Here is a 20,153-nt window from a genome sequence, read left to right on the forward strand (position 1 = left end):
TAAAAAATACACTTGCTGTTTGATAAAAAACGTTATCTTTTTTTTAATGCTATTAATGCCATTTTAATGTACAACATAAACATACAAAAATACAGAGAGAGAGAGAGAGAGAGAGAGAGAGAGAGAGAGAGAGAGAGAGAGAGAGATGTCAAACCCCTTCATCACTGTTCACAACAGAGCATGCAAATATGAATAACTCATCTGAAGGGCAAAGCACACAAAACAGACAAAAGAAGAGTTACTTTGCGTTAAAACATGATTTAATTTTAATAATCAAACAATTAAAAAAATACACTTGCTGTTTGATAAAAAACGTTATCTTTTTTTTAATGCTATTAATGCCATTTTAATGTACAACATAAACATTCAAAAATACAGAGAGAGAGAGAGAGAGAGAGAGAGAGAGAGAGAGAGAAATATATAGAATATATAAAAGTTCTCACCTGATCATAGTATTTGTTGATATACTTGTACAACTCATGCAATGCCACTAGATGATTAACTTCATTAGAGTAGTTCTGCAATGGAAGCATAACAGAGGATAAATATTATTATAATGAATTTATAATAATTAAAAAATGCATTTAATATTGGCATAACAAATTTGTTGTCTCACACTGTGGGGGGATGATTCACATAAAATAAATATATCGTAGCCTCATATATATGGCATTAATTAGGGTTTGACTGATTTTGCTGTAGTTTATGTGTATGGATCACACTAAAATTCCCATAATTCCCAAACACGACCTTTAAAATCAGAACAGATTTGAAAACACTAGGCATTACACGCTTGCCGGCTTTGTAAATAGTTACTGAGGAAAAACTGGGCGTCATACACTAAATGACTGAGGATCATTTACACACTACCAGACTTTCAAACTGTTCTGAACACGAACTCATGCAGAAAAATGTGCCTTGTTGCTAGGAGACGTGTGACAAAAGATAACAACATTGGCTCAAAATATCAAACTATATGTCTCATATCCTCTGAATGGATGGAATCAGAATCTGAAGCTATAAAATCGGAGTATGTGACCCTCATACACTACGTAAACTCTGTCAACTCGAATCTGCAGACTGGCTCTCACTTTCGGCAACAAGCATCAACTTGTCCAGACTGTAAATGGGGTAAAAATCTGGCTAAAAGTCATGTAGTGTATTCAAGCCTTCCTTAAGGAGAAATATATAGAATATATAAAAGTTCTCACCTGATCATAGTATTTGTTGATATACTTGTACAACTCATGCAATGCCACTAGATGATTAACTTCATTAGAGTAGTTCTGCAATGGAAGCATAACAGAGGATAAATATTATTATAATGAATTTATAATAATTAAAAAATGCATTTAATATTGGCATAACAAATTTGTTGTCTCACACTGTGGGGGGATGATTCACATAAAATAAATATATCGTAGCCTCATATATATGGCATTAATTAGGGTTTGACTGATTTTGCTGTAGTTTATGTGTATGGATCACACTAAAATTCCCATAATTCCCAAACACGACCTTTAAAATCAGAACAGATTTGAAAACACTAGGCATTACACGCTTGCCGGCTTTGTAAATAGTTACTGAGGAAAAACTGGGCGTCATACACTAAATGACTGAGGATCATTTACACACTACCAGACTTTCAAACTGTTCTGAACACGAACTCATGCAGAAAAATGTGCCTTGTTGCTAGGAGATGTGTGACAAAAGATAACAACATTGGCTCAAAATATCAAACTATATGTCTCATATCCTCTGAATGGATGGAATCAGAATCTGAAGCTATAAAATCGGAGTATGTGACCCTCATACACTACGTAAACTCTGTCAACTCGAATCTGCAGACTGGCTCTCACTTTCGGCAACAAGCATCAACTTGTCCAGACTGTAAATGGGGTAAAAATCTGGCTAAAAGTCATGTAGTGTATTCAAGCCTTCCTTAAGGCGTACAGCGGTTGTGACTTTTACTCAAACTTTAAAATTTTTACTCAGTCTTTGCAATTTATTCTCAGATTTGTACTTTCATACCAAGACATTGTGAGTTCCACACAGCGACTGTGAGGATAGGGACACACCAAACCGACTCCAAAGAACAAGCGCTGAGGAAAGCCTACTGTGGCATCACCTCACATCACCTGTGTCGGGGCAAAAAACGTACACTAGACCACATCAGACAGACTACAGCCGATGGCCAGCTAGCGCGTACACCCTGCGCTTGTGTGAGAGAACATAACTTTCCCATACCAGCAGGTGGCAGTAGTCTGTATTCGGCATTCAATCAGGGAAACCGGGAGAGCTAGAACTGTGGATAGACCAAGTGGCAACCTTCCGGTCTCTCTCGTGAAACCAACACGGAAGTGACTAAAACTGCAATTCATCGACTGGCCGCTCCAAAAGGGAGTCAGTCCCATAGACTCCCCATGTTAAAATGCCCAACTTTACAGCAGAAAAAAATATGTTTACAGCCTGGTACAAAAAGTTGTTTTGGTCTATATAGCTAATTTTGCTGTTCATGATAACTGTGAGGGGGGTGAATTTTTTTATAACTCATCCGTTTAAATTATATTAAGCCTTAAAGTTCTGCATAATTAAGGGCGTGGCCACTTGAGTGACAGGTGGATTGCTGCTGCTGTCACCACCGTCGAGCTAGGTGGACGTGGTTTCAGCAACCAGCTCCACCCACATCCCGCCTCTTTGCCCATTTTTTCGATTATCCAGGAGTGACGCGAGGTGACGCACTGCCAAGATGGCGACGGCCGGCTCCGCTAACTTTGAGCTTCAAAAACGCTCTTCAGAAACCTACGGGTGACGTCACAGACACTACGTCCATGCTTTTATACAGTCTATGGGATACACAAAGCAAGCAGTGCTTGCTTTTACCATTGTTTACACCAGCTGTGCTCATTACTGATGGATTTGTGTAGCTTTTTTCCATCATGTCTGCTAAGTTGGCTTGGTCTTCCTCTTGTGGATAAAAAAAGAAAGAAACGGATAGATTGACAACAAGTGTCTGTGCCTTCCCTCTTTACTCTGTCATTGGTTTGCTTTCGTCAGTTCTGTTTTTTTCTTGTGCACTCATTCGCTAACAGCCAATTGGAGTCCTCTTTCTCGCCAACGAGCTCCGCCACAGATTTGACATGCAGAATCGGACGAAAACAGCCGACAGTGTCCAACTAGAGCCAACAGTGCAGAATTTACAGAAAAAAAAACTAAAAAGGCCGATGCTCAAATAAAAAAAACAACAACAACTGACATTGCCTGACTGCTGTCCGTCATCTTGGTGTGTCCCGGGCTTTGCAGTTTGCTTTGTACAAAGAGCTTTCTAACAAGAATCATCTTTGAAGGCCAGTCAAAACAATCACATCTAATGAATCAGGTGAGGGCCCTTTATTCGTGGGAAATTTGCACCCACATGTAACCGAGTAAGTGTTGCTTGCCACTTTCCTCCCATCTGGACCAATCGGTTTTGTGCAAGTGTGCAGAGACAGAAGAACCAGCCTCTCTTGTGGGTCTGGTTTTGATACTTTTGCCTACCGCCACAATACAGAAAACACCCTAAATCCTCTGATGGCTTTTCAGAATGTTCTCTTTAAGTTTCTTTAACCCAGGCTGTTCGTCATCATCAAATTTGTAAATATGGTAACCTGAGCATCACAGTGTAGGTAAATGTCCCATAACTCACCCTAGAGAGTTCAGCTAGAGAAGAGTTCATCTCTTGGTCACTAACAGGGATGGTCTGTCTTATATCTGAATAATATCTGATGAAATACAATCAACAAAGCATGGTGAGTACATGTCATTCCACATTAAGCATTAAACTGCATTAATATGAGCTAACTGAACTCACCTCTCCACCATTTGTTTGTAGCGTGGGATGTCTCGAGCGTACAGGAGCTTGTTGATTGGGGAATCCTGTATGTACAACACAGAGAACCAAAGTCATTAGCGGCTGGTCTTTAAATCTGGCGTCTTCCCACAATCCATCTCCTCCAGCTTCATTTTGATTGGCTTACCCTGCCCAGTTTGTGGTCGGCGATAGTGCAGGAATCCATGAAGGTCTGAGCAATGACTGACAGCACTGCATCTACATTGTCAGAGGCCTGAACATCGAAGATGAACTGAGGGTTCTTCAAGATATTAATCCAGAATCTCAGTGGCAAGCTACAAATCAAAGTCAAAATATAAATTGTGACCGAATTACCCATAATACTTGGCTCATCTTAAAAAAAAAAAAAAAGAGTTATTTACCAACCTGTTTGTTTTCCATATGTGGATTGTCTCTGGGTCTGTAATGTTGTGCTGTGCAGCCTGGTCATCCAACAGATCAAAGAAATATTTGACAGCCAGAGGAACCGGCTGACTGGTGCTCAGAATCACAGTGAACAGATCGTCTACGAACTTCTGCAGTGTACCCTAAAACACACAGTACAGGTGATTCATCTGGCCCTATTTAAAGTGAAGTGTGACAGTGGAGTGTGTGTGTGGTACCTTCACAGACAGCAGGCGTGTGAGGTAGATCTCTGGGATGGCCTTGGCTCTCTCACGCTCTTTGTCTCTCAGACTGCCCCGTCTGTGTTTAGGTAGCTCCGCCTCCTCACCGGCCTTCACCAGGTGCCACTGCTTCACTCCTCCTTCGTCTCCATCCTCCAACATCGGGGTCTCTGAGAGAGGAAAGAAAGAATATATGAAAATATGAGAAAATCTGTAACAGCGGTATGATCAAACGGTTTTCTTTTCATTATTCTGGATTATACGCTACTGTTCAAAAGATTTTTATTTTTGAAAGAAGCCTCTTATGCTCACCAAGGTTGCATTTATTTGATCAAAAAATTTTGTGAAATATTATTAGAATTTAACAATCTGTTGTATTATACTACGGGGCCGTGGAATGCTTGAATCTGATTGGCTGACGAATGTTCTGTGTGAATGTGTGCAATTATTTTCAGGGAAACGCACGGCGAACGTAGTTCCAGGCAGCTCTCTTGACCGCAACAGTTCCATATTACTTCGCATAGTTAACTGTAATAATGGAGATTAGCATACAGTACCTATACAGCACACAGGAATTACTGCAATCACACATGCTCGCACACGCACACTACGATCACGCAGTTTGCATAAAAAGATGTTGTCAGCGCTGCCCTGACGATTTGATCAGTTAGCCTGTTTAGTGTAGCAACTTAAAGGCTACACATGACATTTCTCACTAGAGAGGTAATAACAGCGCTATTTAGAGATGCTGCTGCAGAACACTGTTGAGGGACGCACAGATGTAGCCTAATTCACACAAGCTCTCTCTCTCTTTCTTTCTCTTTCTCTTTCTCTGTGTGTCTCTGTCTCTCTCGCTCTCTTTCTAATAACTTCATTAATAACTGCATTAGAATGCTATCAACTGCAAAACAAAGTCAAAATACAAGTTGTGACCAAATTACCTATAATTCTTGGCTTATCCTTAAAATAATTATTTACCAACCTGTTTGTTTTCCATATGTGGATTGTCTCTGGGTCTGTAATGTTGTGCTGTGCAGCCTGGTCATCCAACAGATCAAAGAAATATTTGACAGCCAGAGGAACCGGCTGACTGGTGCTCAGAATCACAGTGAACAGATCGTCTACGAACTTCTGCAGTGTACCCTAAAACACACAGTACAGGTGATTCATCTGGCCCTATTTAAAGTGAAGTGTGACAGTGGAGTGTGTGTGTGGTACCTTCACAGACAGCAGGCGTGTGAGGTAGATCTCTGGGATGGCCTTGGCTCTCTCACGCTCTTTGTCTCTCAGACTGCCCCGTCTGTGTTTAGGTAGCTCCGCCTCCTCACCGGCCTTCACCAGGTGCCACTGCTTCACTCCTCCTTCGTCTCCATCCTCCAACATCGGGGTCTCTGAGAGAGGAAAGAAAGAATATATGAAAATATGAGAAAATCTGTAACAGCGGTATGATCAAACGGTTTTCTTTTCATTATTCTGGATTATACGCTACTGTTCAAAAGATTTTTATTTTTGAAAGAAGCCTCTTATGCTCACCAAGGTTGCATTTATTTGATCAAAAAATTTTGTGAAATATTATTAGAATTTAACAATCTGTTGTATTATACTACGGGGCCGTGGAATGCTTGAATCTGATTGGCTGACGAATGTTCTGAGGTGTGCAATTATTTTCAGGGAAACGCACGGCGAACGTAGTTCCAGGCAGCTCTCTTGACCGCAACAGTTCCATATTACTTCGCATAGTTAACTGTAATAATGGAGATTAGCATACAGTACCTATACAGCACACAGGAATTACTGCAATCACACATGCTCGCACACGCACACTACGATCACGCAGTTTGCATAAAAAGATGTTGTCAGCGCTGCCCTGACGATTTGATCAGTTAGCCTGTTTAGTGTAGCAACTTAAAGGCTACACATGACATTTCTCACTAGAGAGGTAATAACAGCGCTATTTAGAGATGCTGCTGCAGAACACTGTTGAGGGACGCACAGATGTAGCCTAATTCACACAAGCTCTCTTTCTTTCTCTTTCTCTGTGTGTCTCTGTCTCTCTCGCTCTTTTTCTAATAACTTCATTAATAACTGCATTAGAATGCTATCAACGGCTCAAGCCTCCATTACCAGCTTTAAAATGTCGTTTAGGAACTAGCAAAAGAGGCGTTGGATTAGATGCGGAAGAAATAATCCTACTCACAATAGCGATTTAAGTACAATAACCGGACGAATCCCTTTAAATATACCATCTGATCAATGTCTCGAGGTGTGGTAACCGTAGTATATGCGGAATAATTGACTCCGGGCCGTTGAATTATTAGAAAAATAATGCACACCCGAGTGTGCATTATTTTTCTAATAATTCAACGGCCCATCGTCAATTATTCCTTACATATATCTTAAAATGTAATTTATTCCTGTGATGCAAAGCTGAATTTTCAGCATCATTACTCCAGTCTTCAGTGTCACATGATCCTCCAGAAATCATTCTAATATGCTGATTTGCTGCTCAAGAAACATTTCTTATTATTATCAATGCTGAAAACAATTGCTTAATATATTTACAGAAACCATATGACTTTCAGGATTCTTTGATGAACAGAAAGTTAAATTTTTTTTAACATTATAAATCTATTTAATGCATCCTTGCTAAATACAAGTATTAATTTATTTTTACTGACCCCAAACTTTTGAACGGTAGTGTTTATTAAATAAACATAATATGTAATATCTACTTTTGAATAATACAGTGAATTTAAAATTTTAAAAATGAAATGTAACTTTGATATTTTTTCTGTTTTTATTTGGAACTTCATGGACATAAATGAAAAGATAATACTATTCATAACTAATAAATAATTATTTAACACTTCAATAAAAAGAAAAACTTAAGTTAGTAAAACTAATATTTTAAAACTAAGAACTGAGATAGTTCAACTCTGTATTCCGATTAGAAGAATTTTAAAGCTGTTGTAAAACTGTCAGTATATGCAAGTCTGCATATCAACTGAATTCTGCATTGATTTGGTAAATTTTGATGTTTTTAGTTCTCCTGAAAAAAATGAAAAAAACACCATGTCATGCTGAAAAACAAGCAAACTTACTCTCTCCTGGTATGTAGTCATGGCTGTCGTGGTGAATTTGCTTGGATTGTCGTGACACCAGTGTTACTGTGGCTCCATCTGGGACCTGCAGAGATATAGGAAACACTTACAAATCAACAATGACTCAGCATGTGAAATTTCACTCCACAAAATAAAGTCATTAGACTGAAGAACAACTTGAGAGACCTTGTAGTGTTGTAAGGTGTTGAGGCGTTTCCAGGACCCCTGAACCACTGATGTCAAGTCCTGATCCGACAAAATCAAATGACCAGCCATTCCCGCCCTCCACTCTATAAAACACAAGATTACAAGAACTTACATTTATCATTAAATATTCAATTAAACAGTATTACATACATTTTTTAAAATAATTTTTATTTTATTAATATTATTATTTAATCTTTATGTATTTCAAGTAATAAATACACAGTAAATATACATTTCTTTAAATGATCGGCTTGGTTTTTAAACATTGTATCAGCTAGTGTCAGGCTCTTACCTAGATGCACAGAGTCAGCGGAGGGTCTCTGGGAGTATGACGTGCCCTTCAATGTGTGCTCCACAATCTTTTCCTTCACCTGTGTGATGGTGTCACAATCCAGCACTTTAGTGGGGACCGTCTGAGACTCACCAGCACCTCCGCTGCTGACCAGAACATTCAGAGTCTATGGGGCAACATGGAAAGAGGTTGAAAAGCAGTTTTTTTGCTTTAAAGTTTCACATTTTATTACTTATGAAAAACTTTCTATATTTTTTCAGGACTCTGCCATGTTATACGTCATGTGTGAATGAGTTATCAGATTAAAAACAAACAAAGAAACAGTAAAATATCAACCTTTCTCGTAAAAGTCTAAATAATGCACAACACATAGTATAATATTCATTTCTGCATCAGAATCGTAATGCAGAGAGCGTGTGTGTCTCACCAGTGTGCGGTACTCCACGTCTTCCCGCAGCAGTCGGTTGTCGTTGAGTGTGTATTTGGCTTTGCCTGTAACAGCGTCCACTGGGCCTTTATCTACCTGGTGCTTTATGGCTCTGAACAGCATATAGAACGCCTCACCTGCTGTATCCTATACATGAATACATGGATATATAAATAAATAAAATAAAAATGTATAATATATAATATAAACAGATACATAAATAAATCCTATAAATAAACACATGGATCTGAAATATGAAATATTAATTTGAGTTATGCTTATGCATGCTTAACCCTGATATATGAAATAATAGTCAGAAAAATCCATATATTTATTTTTTAATGAAACCGTTTATTGAACCTTCAGACAAAATATATATATAAAAAAAGTTTGCACATGTGTTTTTTTGTTGAGTATAATATTTGATACATAAGGCTTTTATAGAATGATACAGAAGAATATGAAGCTCATTCGTGACCAAACTGAACAAAAATATGCAAGGTGCAGTTGGTGCAGAACTGATATTTATATGGTAAAAAGATGAAATTCTGATAGCCTATAATGTAAGTAAATGAAATCTTTATAACTGTTTAGCAGACAACTTAAAATGCATATAAACATCAATTGTTACTCTATATATCACAATAATAAGATTATATTTAAATGCTTTTTTTTTTTAAATCAAAGCTCTGTTTTGATTATGGGGGCAAAACATATAATGCAATGCAATACAATGATGATTGAGAGATGAACAAATAAATGCACTTCAAAAGCCTGATTTATAATATTTAACATGATTTTTCAAAAAAATTATATATAGATAATTAAGTAAACCTATGTTGATTCAATCCAGTAAGTGTTCATCTTTCAATACTACTAACAATATAAAAGTTATTCTTACATTTACTGTATAAAATCAGTAAATATTTCACAGCAAAAAGACATGTGCAGCATCACCTGAAGGGGACATTTCTACAATTATACTAAAAGGTTTTTTACTCACTAAAAAGCATCAAATATCAAACAGACGACAGAAAGCATGTTCGAAGGCATATAGACAGCAAAGTTTTGATTATGCTGATCATTTAGAACCCTTAGATCATGATACAGCAGGCTTTATAGGGTTAATCTGCAATCCAAGTGACTTTTTCTATGGACTAGTTACATATTTAAATACAATTACTGGCACGTTTTCCCCTATTTTAACTTCTCGCTCATCCAGTTCTTTGTATCTCTTACTGAGTCATTGTGAGCCAAACACAAGCATCACTCACCCTGAGGAAGGTGTAAAGACATATAGACATCCAGTTAGTCAACAGCTTCTCCACCACAGACTCGGTCCTGCAACAGACGAGAGATTTCCACTGAGAATCATACTGCCACAATTATCAGTCGACAGATCCACATCCTGTTCATTTATGCGATTTAACAGGAATTCTATGATTTCAGTGTACAGTAACATGGCTTCAATGATATTATTTAAAATCTGAGAGACTCATCACTACTGACCTGCGCAGCATGAGTTTGGGGTTTTTAGTGGTGTACTGCTCCACCAGGTGACTAAGCAGAGTCTTTAGGATGTCGGTGAAATACTCCAGCTTGCCGTGCAGTGCCACCGTGAGGAGGGAGGCCACATACGCCCTGTCCCGTGGAGAGAAGGTCCGCTGGGCTTCCAGAGTGTGGATGAACTGTAGAGAAGTATATGATGTATATGAAATGAAGACACCAATCTTAAAGCCTTAATGGTCTATATCAGGGTTCCTCAAATCTTACCCTGGAGGTCCAATGCGCTGCAGAGTTTAGCTCCAACCCTGATCAAACTCAGCTACCTGTGATTTTCTAATGATCCTGAAGACATTGATTAGCATGCTCAGGTGTGTTTGATTAGGGTTAGAGCTAAACTCTGCAGGAAAGTGGATCTCGTGGGCCAGATTTGAGGATCCCTGGTCTATATAATCCAGTTTGGTTGTTTGAATAATTCTTTCTCAGAGGTTTAAGGAAAGCCCACCTTGGTGAGGAACAGTTTGCTGTTTAGCAGGTTAGAGAGCTGAACCAGGCCTTGCTCCACTGTGGCCCGGCGACAGGAGGGAACGTCAAGGTCCCGTCTCAGAGGAGAATCACGGTGACCAGGGAAGAAAATCCTCTCGGAGTATTTACGATAATCCAGGACTGGAATCCCAGAGCCCATGAGATCACTGGACACATCCATCATCTCAGTCATCAGATCTGCGCATAGTACACACACAAAGTTTATTATAAGGCATTTCAAGCATGTCGGCAGAGTCTGGCTGATGTTCATGTGGGAGCTTCTGACCTGTGAACTCCTTTTTACAGCGGTCTCGGACACTCGTCTCCAAATTCTCCAGTTGGATCTGGACTTTCTTATAGTCTCTCAGTGCTTGCTTGCTTTTCCTCCTATTAAACACGCACACGTACACAAACACACAACACCAGTCATAAGGGTCATTTTTTTTTAAAAATTGAGATTTATACACCATCTGAAAGCTGAATAAATACGCTTTCCATTGATGTATAGTTTGCTAGGATAGGACAATATCTGGCCGAGATGCAACTATTTAAAAGTCTGGAATCTGAGGTTTCTCAAAATATTGAGAAAATCGCCTTTAAAGTTGTCCAAGTTCTTAGCAATGCATATTACTAATTAAAAATGACGTTTTGATATATTTACAGTAGGACATTTACTAAATATCTTCATGGAACATGATCTTTACTTAATGTCCTAATGATTTTTGGCATAAAATAAAAATCAATAATTTTGACCCATACACTGTATTTTTTGGCTATTGCTACAAATATACCCCAGCGACTTAAGACTGCTTTTGTGATCCAGGGTCACAAATATAAAAAAAACTACACACTGCTAAGTCTGGTAATGTCTGTTTATTCTCAACTGCACATCCTAGTCATCTGATTTATTGTAACTTTTGAGAAGAAAGCATGCCAAGCATAAACATATGTACTGTACAGTGGGGTCCAAATATACTTTAAATCTTACATATTTGTTAGATATATGCTTCAGAATATGATAATCAGATTATGAACTTGTGGAGGATAATTGTATTATTATTATATTAAATCAACTATTAATTTAAATAGTCTTAATTATAATTAATTACATATATCAAAACTTTATTGTAAAGAAAGAAATTGAGGTAGGTATTATAGGTAGGTTATAATATAATAAATATAATATAATATATATGTTTTAAGTTCTGACCACTGTTTTCATAACACATTGAAATAATCTTGATTTCAATAAATAATATATATATATAAAAATAAAGATAATAAAATTAAAAAAAATGTGCTACTTTCACTAGCTTTCTCAGACTTTTTGATCCCAATGCATGTCTATAATCAGTGATAAACTGGATAATCTGTATAGGAATACCTGTATATGAGTACGATAACCAGCACAATAAGAGCCACGATGGAGGCTCCCACCCCGACTCCCACCTGGGCCTCCAGAGGGAACGCAGCTGGGCCCTGAGAATCATACTGCAACCGTCCCAGAGAAAAGTTCAGATTCCCCATCCTCACCTACACAAACATACACAAAAAACTGATTTCCATATCGTATCATGGGACACTCCACAAAATGAATAAAAGTTCAGATACAAGTTGGCGTACAGTGAACTCTGGGAGCGTGTCGGCGGCCTCTCGTTTCTTCAGCGCTGCCACTGATGGCTGCTGTGTCGGCGGCTCACAGTACAGGTGGTTTCTGGTTAAAGTCTTCACAGCACACTCTCCATCACCAATCAGAGCAACCACCTCGTCCTTAGACATGGCCAAGTCCAGATTTTCCCCCTAGAATCCAAATTCATGGGCCATTCAAGTGTGTAAATAACAAAAGAATCTATTGTGTATTAACACACAGAGGAGAAGAGATCCCAAACTAGAGTTACAGTATGTTTTCATAGCACAATGCAATCTTTTTTATTGCATAATTTATTTTTATTACATTTAAAATATATATAATATAATAATGAATTGTAATTTAATTTGTAATTTTATTCAATTTAACTTTAGCTTTAAACAACTACATTATTAGTTTTGGGGATTTGAATTATAGAGTTACAATATGTTTTTTAAATAAGAAAACAACAATCTTCTGTGCACTAATACACGGGTGAGAAGGGCCTGACCTCCACAGAGATGATGCTGCCGGGTTTGTGTCTGAAGGGTTTGCTGGAGTCGTGTTGATTGAGGCTATGAAGAACAGGATTGGGCTCATAACTGAAGGGGCTGCCGCTGACCGCCTCAAACTCAAAGTGCAGGTTATCCAGGAGGAAATGCACACTGACAGCAGCACGCAGGGCCTCGGGCCCCACCTCCGGAGTGGGACACAGGATCAGAGTTGAGCTGTTCACTGTGCACCGCTCCTCCACCTGATCAGGAACAGGACATGAGGAAACCAGGTGAAAAACTGTGTTATAATAACTGACATGTGAATATTGGACAGTTAGTTTGAGAGAAAGCACAAGCACAGACTCACTTGTGTGAACTCTACCTGTTTGACGACACAGAGACTATCTTCAGGACAGTTGGGCTCTGGGACGATCCGCCGAGCTCTTCTGAGGAGACTGTAATCCACACTGCTCTTCCTCCTCCTCCTCTTCCTCTTCTGTGAGTGCGGCTCCAGAGGGGTCAGGGTCACGTGGATGCGAGGCTCCTGTACCACGTCCAGATGCTGGCCAGACACTCGAATGATACGGCCCCCGCTTAGACAAACACACATGATTCATGAGATGGTTATTACATATGCTGGACTAATAACTCATTTTTTATTTCCAAATCACAGATCATGGAAAAAAATATTGCAAAGCATTCATTTGCTAATTGGTGCAACTGCGCATGTGTCAAATATATAACATAAATTATATTATCTACAACCCTTCTGTAAAGAGTAATGTAAAGACACAATAAAGAGTTTGTAATATAAGAAATCATATTCATATTTTTTCTTGAACTTTTGAAATAAAAAAGATTGCATAAAGCATACCATGTTAACATACTCATACAAAATCACAATTTATAGACAAATTTCTGAAATCAGACAGATAAATACACTGACACATATATGACTGCTCACATCTACGGCAAATATTCTACATACATTAGTCCTAAATCTTCATTTCTTATTCTTACTCATTTTTAAAAATAAAATAAAATAATTAAAACAAGATTAATTTACTTAATTTAATTGAATAAGACTTGTTAAAAAACAAACAAAAAAACACATTGGCAAAATGTTTTTTATTATTTGAAGCACACATCTCCCTAAATGTCCTTCTTTAATTAGCTAATGAAAAATAAGCATTAACATATATTCTCTATGTATAACAAGTCTCGGTACCTTTTGCAGTTTTGTAAGATAAAATAAGACATATAAAATAAACAAAAATCCTTAGTTAAAATAATACAACTTTATGGATTTTCACTCCATTGGAAAAATGTTTAAAAGAAATAAGTTGTAAAAATATAATGTTACTTACTCGAGGAAGTTTTTTAATATAAATTAAATTAAATAGGCTACAGTATTTCCATGACATAGGACAAGCAGTTTTGCAAATAAAATAAAAAAATAAAATAAAGCCTTTAAAACAAGATAACTTTATTGATTTGTCTAAGACTTGTTTTCAGAGAAAATATTATTCTCACTCCATTGGCAAAATATTTAATTTACTAATAAAAAAATAAACAGTAAAAAACAAGTCTTAATACTTACTGTAATTCTGTAAAAAATAAACAACAAATAAAATCAAACTATACTTAAGTTCTTTAGAATACATGTCAAGTTTCTCACCTGATGAAGCTTTTGGAGGGAGCAGCATGGGTTACATTGGGGTCTGGGGTGTATTGATAGAGGACTTCCTGTAGACGGCGCTCAGCTCTACCAAAGCGCACTGTAACGCCGCTCTCTCCGGTTCGGTTACTCCCTCCAGTCACACACTCAACATGTTCGTTGTTGTACTGCTTGGGAGAGCTGTTAAGACACAGACTACTAAAACTCTGAACTCAGTGTTGCCAAATGTGAATAGTCACAAATGACAATAAATCTTGAGTAATGTATGGAGTATATTAGATTTATGAATTGATGTATTTAGAACACAGCTCATTGTTTCAGATCTACAAAGACTTCGAACATTAACAGAAGGATGATTCATTATGTATAACATAATCAGCTGACACGATATGAGTTGCAGAGATGACAACATGATGAGATTTACTGATGACTTCTGTCTGACTGCTCTACACAGTCACTTACATGTAACATGGGACTCCACCAATCAGGATGCTGATCTCATTGGAACGGCCCGTCAGAAGGTTCTGTCCCGTGATGGTGAGTGATGTATATTCATAACTTTTTATGATTTTTTTCGCCATATTTGAACATGTTTTTTCTTGTTTGAAGCATTAATCCCACTATATTTATTTTTTTCAAAAATGCCTTTTAAAATTTAAATAAACATTAAACAAAACTTAATACCTTTCACAATTTTTTTTAAATAATAATAATAAAGTTTTAAGTAAAAGTCAAATTTTTTTTTAAATGGCCAAAAACCTCCTTGCCTCATAAATACAGGATGAATTCCTTGCATGTTATTCATTCTTGCTAAACAATTTTTATCCCTGTTGTGGCCTGTTGGATTAATGGTTACCTGGTAACGGAAACGCTGGGCAGATTGCCCGATTCCTCCACCTTTAACCTGAACCGAGACGTGGTCGCTCCGTTCCCCTGCGCTCGCTGTGGTCTCACAAACAATACTAACAGGCACACAAAGAGACCTCCCATTAATCAGTGCACTGGGTCAATACTCTTCATCACACTGTGGAAGCCATTTATACAATGTCATTAATGAGTGCCAGTAATATACAGCATGCCCTCACTCATACTCATATCATATTACCTGGAGGACACCTGGTATCTGTCGGGGATGACCGTGCAGGGGACTCCGGCTACAGTCACAGAGTGCTGGATGTCTTCAGCTCTCTGACCTAGATTAGAGCCAGACACGGTGAGCACTGTGCCACCCTCCACTGGACCAGAAAGAGGCTCAATCTGTAATAAACCAGAAAATGTGTAATGAAGTTACTCGGTGATGACAAAGCCATGGATGTGCATTGAATTAGAGACCTGAAACGCTACACTACTGTTCAAAAGTTTGGGGTTGGTAAGATTTTTAAAAAATATTTTTTAAATAAGTCTCTTATGCTCACCAAGGCTGCATTTATTTGATTAAAAATGCAGGAAAACAGGAATATTGGGAATTATTATTACAATTTAAAACTGCTGTTTTCTATGCTAATAATATATTATAAAATGTAATTTATTCCTGTGATGCAAAGCTGAATTTTCAGCATCATTACTCCAGTCTTCAGTGTCACATGATCCTTCAGAAATCATTCTGATATGCTGATTTGCTGCTCAAGATTAATTTCAGATTATTATCAATGTTAAAAACAGTTGTGCTGCTTAATATTTTGTGGAAACAGTGATAATTTTTTTGAAATAGAAACTGAAAAATGTAACAAATCTCACTATATTTACTTTATTTCCTTTTTCTTCCTTTAATTTGTGTGGTGTTACACCATTGATCTCATCATATTAAAACCCCTGAAAATACATAATATTTTGTCTTGTTTTCCAGTGTAACACATGACGGTCTTACACATGATTATTACTATTAAAAAAAGTTTTTTGAAAAAGTTTTTTTTCTCATTTGAAGCATTAATCCCACTATATTTCCTTTTTAAATTCCCTTTTAAAATTAAAAATAAACATTAAAATCTATACTCTAAAAAAACTTAATATCTTAAGTTATATCTTATAAGAAAATACATTTTTGCAATGTAAAAAGTTGCTTTTTTCAATGTAAAATTCTTTGCATTTCATTCATTCTTGCTAAACCATTTTTATCCTTTTTTCCATTTTTTATCGCTTTGACAAACAAAATTTCAAAGAACAGCATTCATTTGAAATAGAAATCTTTTGTAAAATTATACATGTCTTTACTGTTACCTTTGATCAATTTAATGCCTCGTTGCTAAATAGAAGTATGAATTACTTTAATTAAAAGTACTTAATTTCATTTAAATTTCCACCTAGCAACCAGATAGAGAAACCTAGCAACTGAACTGAACACCTTAGCAACCTTATAATGATGGCATGCCAACCAACCACAACACCCTAACAATATTACTCACATTTTCTTAAGTAAAAAGCTTGAGTCCCTGCACGCAAACATCTATGAAGTCATTTAGCTAATCATGCCAGTTGAAATATTGTGATCTGTTATGCTCTGATTTATACATCTAATGGACAAAACAATTACTGTACAAACACAAGGGTCAGCAAGTAAAAGCACAAGCACTAGGGTCAGTCCTTAAAGGACCACAATGTATAAGATGCTGAAAATACAGCTTTGACATTAGAGAAATAAAATACAGTAATTAAAAAAAACAGTAATTTCGTAAAAATGTATAATATTTCACAGTATTACTGTTTTACTGTATTTTTCAATCAAATAAATGCAGCCTTAGTGAGCAGAAGATACCTTTTTTGAACAAAATCCTTTGAAAAATCTTACTGACCCCAAACTTTAATGCAGGTTTATGTTAGTGTTCGGGGCCAGAGGTTACCAGACTTCTAAGAACAACTATTCACATAAACATTCAAACCTATTCAGTTTATAATTTTTATAACCTTCAAGCACAACTGACAACTGTGTTCTACTAATTTATAGTCTTGCCTTCATAGCCTACTGCTGTGCAGTCTCCAAAATGTTGCACATCAGTCAATTAATGTGGGATGATTGGTTTCAGATGTACTCTCCCCTAAATGTCCCGTAAAAAAAACACCATTGGTTGTTGTGAATGTCAGTCAGACAGCCCCTTGCTGTCTATGTGAGCATTACCAGTCATTATTCTCATAGTCAAGCCCCAACAAGCCTCAAGATGTTGCATTACCTGATAGAGGTGTAAGTTGCGTCCCAGCAGTGTGATCTTCCTCTCGACATTGACAGGTAGGAGTGAGCTGCCCTGGATGCCCTCCACACACGGACAGGCGTGAGGACCTCTGCTCACGAGTAAACTCTCCTCTTCCTGATCACACACAGATGGACAACACACTAAATTACACACACCACGGCTTCGAAAAGAGCAGACGTGGAATATCTCTCAGCTTCTGCTATATTACAGCAACACGTATAACAAGCAGAATGGCAGCACAACAAAAGTGAGTGTGTTAAACTAAGATTTAATGAAAAACAAAATGGACAAAAAAAAGCACATGGGGAACAGCCACCAGAAGCTAATTAAATGATTAAAGAAATGTTCTGGGTTCAATACAGTGCAACAGTATCCCTCCCAACTATTCAGCAGCACTGGTTCGGGAAGTATTTTTTTCTGTTCATTTTTCCCATAGGAGTTTAAAAAAGTCTTTGTTAAAGAGTTATAATCCATGAACCATATCAACCAGTTACGAGGTGAGTTACAACATAAAAAAAACTTTAAAAAAACAAAAACTAAAAAATTTTTTTTAAAACTAAACAAAAAGACAAAAGTACATGACTGTGTACTTATCAGCTTTAATGAGGGAAAGAACTACAATCCCATTAAGCATTGTGAATGACACGGTGAAAAATGATGGATGCTTGGATACATTTATAGGCCTGTAAATTCATACATACATAAATAGTATATTTTACAATTACTACAATATTTATGAGTTTGAGAGAATAGGGAGACTGACTATTGCGTGATTTGTGGTGCTTCATTGGAGTGGGCGGGCACTAAAGTGCTCTTTTGGTGCTCTTTGCTTGCTTTAATTCCCTGATAGGTGGAGATTTTTTTTTTTTTTTTGAAGAATCATGGGTAATGCATTTCCTTTTTTTTAACCAGGTATTCTGCTGCTAAACACGATTAAAGAAATAGGCTGAAATAATGATGGCTGATGGCTTCAACAAAAGCATATACCATATGTAGCTCACAGTAGGTCTGTTTTCAAAGTTTTTTGTTGATACGTTTGTTTGTTAAAAATTACCCTATAGAAAAAAATGGGATTTTTACTACCGAAAACTGTTACACTCTATACTTAGTTAAATGGACAGTTCAGAAAAAGTACAAGAAAAAAAAATTGAAAAGTGTTTCTTTTACAAGGCGTTTTTGTATTTAAAATGAAAGTCAAACATGTTGTTTTGGACCCCATTGACTTTCATTGTATGACCAAAAACAGAAGAAACATTTTTCAAAATCTTTTTTCCACAGTAAGTCATACAGGTTTGCAACAACATGAGAGTGAGTAAATGACGACAGAATTTTATTTTTTTTATGGTGAACTATCCATTTAAACCGCAAGAGCGTTACTGTAACCCAGATTTTTGCTTGTTTTTTACAAACTGATGAACGAGTCTAAATTAATTTCTGTGCATCATCATGAACCCAGAACATTGCTTTAATGTTGTGACATTAAATGACTTTAATATATAATTATGGTCGAATTAGTAATAGAGCAGAACTGCTTTCATCTATTTAATTATATATCCCATCATTCACGCATGTAATTTACGCTTTAGGTACGTTCAACCTCCAGCATCTACAGCGCTACATGCGAGCAGAGTTGGCCCGAGGAACCACACTCACCAGGAGGAAAAGGTCAGCTGAGTCGGACTGGTAGTCTGTGTCTGGAGCGAGGGGGAAATCGGATGAATCAGGCCCTGCCTCGCCGTCGCCAGAGGGGGCGCTGGCTGACGACACAGGGATGCCCGTGTCTATAAGTGCATCTACATCCATCTCCGCCTGCGAGAGGGTAACCACTTCAGAGGAGGATGAGGGCAGCGCTTCAATCAACGGCCCCATCGTCACCACTTCCCCAGCTCTCAACGCGGGCAGCGTCACTTCAGCGGCCTCTTCATGCGACGAACCTCCCACAAGTTCTTCATATGATTGCGGGGTCGGTGTTGACAGCAAACCTACCTGGATGCTCTCCTCCACCCAAGAGGCATTTTTCGATAGGGTCGTGGCCTCTGTGATGGTATCGGTTGACTCTGTAGTGGCACTGGATGTGTGCGTAGAGGAGGTTGTAGCGTGGTTGGGGGTGGTGGGTGGTTGGTTGAGTGGGGTCGTGGTTTCCAGAGTTCTTGTGGGGGCGGCGGTGGCCTCTGGAGTAGTGGGAGGGGTCACTGGAGGGGTAGTCATGACAACGGCTTCGGTCGTTATGGCAACCTCAGTGGTCGAGAGGGTTGTTGTCGTGGGTGTGGAGGTGGTGTATGTGTACGCGTCAAAGTCTTTTATTGTTTGAGGGGCAGACGTGGGGAGCACAGACAGCTGCCCTGCCCATCGCACGCCTCTGGGACATTCTTCAACGCATGACAGCCGCTCACCAATGGATGTTTTAATATTGCTTTTGGATGATGATGGCATGACACTAAATGGCTAAAACTTTTCACTACCACTTTACAATAAGGTTTTATTTGTTAACATTAGTTAACTACATTAGTTAACATGAATTAACATGAATTAGCATTTATTAATATGAGTCATTTTTCAATTATTACAGATTTGAAACAACATGATGGGGAGTAAACGATGACCGAATTTTCATTTTTTG

General features: G+C 37.7%; 1 protein-coding gene across 1 annotated transcript in view; it reads right to left on the minus strand.

Moving 5' to 3' along the window:
- Positions 1-1,087: 1,087 nt before the first annotated feature.
- The window catches only part of LOC107559853 (plexin-B1-like), a 29,784-nt gene continuing 10,718 nt past the window's right edge, over positions 1,088-20,153 (minus strand). The window contains exons 9-32 of the mRNA XM_016243864.1: positions 19,187-19,970; positions 17,513-17,647; positions 15,454-15,605; positions 14,811-14,906; positions 14,349-14,528; positions 13,038-13,263; positions 12,688-12,930; positions 12,173-12,349; positions 11,934-12,082; positions 10,836-10,936; positions 10,530-10,747; positions 10,031-10,209; positions 9,796-9,862; positions 8,522-8,668; positions 8,095-8,260; positions 7,782-7,885; positions 7,596-7,680; positions 5,713-5,885; positions 5,477-5,637; positions 4,017-4,164; positions 3,851-3,915; positions 3,686-3,761; positions 1,212-1,286; positions 1,088-1,120 (exon numbers count right to left, since the gene is read on the minus strand). Of these exons, the coding sequence (XP_016099350.1) occupies positions 1,088-1,120; positions 1,212-1,286; positions 3,686-3,761; positions 3,851-3,915; positions 4,017-4,164; positions 5,477-5,637; positions 5,713-5,885; positions 7,596-7,680; positions 7,782-7,885; positions 8,095-8,260; positions 8,522-8,668; positions 9,796-9,862; positions 10,031-10,209; positions 10,530-10,747; positions 10,836-10,936; positions 11,934-12,082; positions 12,173-12,349; positions 12,688-12,930; positions 13,038-13,263; positions 14,349-14,528; positions 14,811-14,906; positions 15,454-15,605; positions 17,513-17,647; positions 19,187-19,970 (3,940 nt within the window). The remainder of the gene's footprint in view (positions 1,121-1,211; positions 1,287-3,685; positions 3,762-3,850; positions 3,916-4,016; positions 4,165-5,476; positions 5,638-5,712; positions 5,886-7,595; positions 7,681-7,781; positions 7,886-8,094; positions 8,261-8,521; positions 8,669-9,795; positions 9,863-10,030; positions 10,210-10,529; positions 10,748-10,835; positions 10,937-11,933; positions 12,083-12,172; positions 12,350-12,687; positions 12,931-13,037; positions 13,264-14,348; positions 14,529-14,810; positions 14,907-15,453; positions 15,606-17,512; positions 17,648-19,186; positions 19,971-20,153) is intronic.

This window comes from Sinocyclocheilus grahami, unplaced genomic scaffold (assembly GCF_001515645.1).
Source record: "Sinocyclocheilus grahami isolate Dianchi unplaced genomic scaffold, SAMN03320097.WGS_v1.1 scaffold703.1, whole genome shotgun sequence".
Lineage (NCBI taxonomy): Eukaryota > Metazoa > Chordata > Actinopteri > Cypriniformes > Cyprinidae > Sinocyclocheilus > Sinocyclocheilus grahami.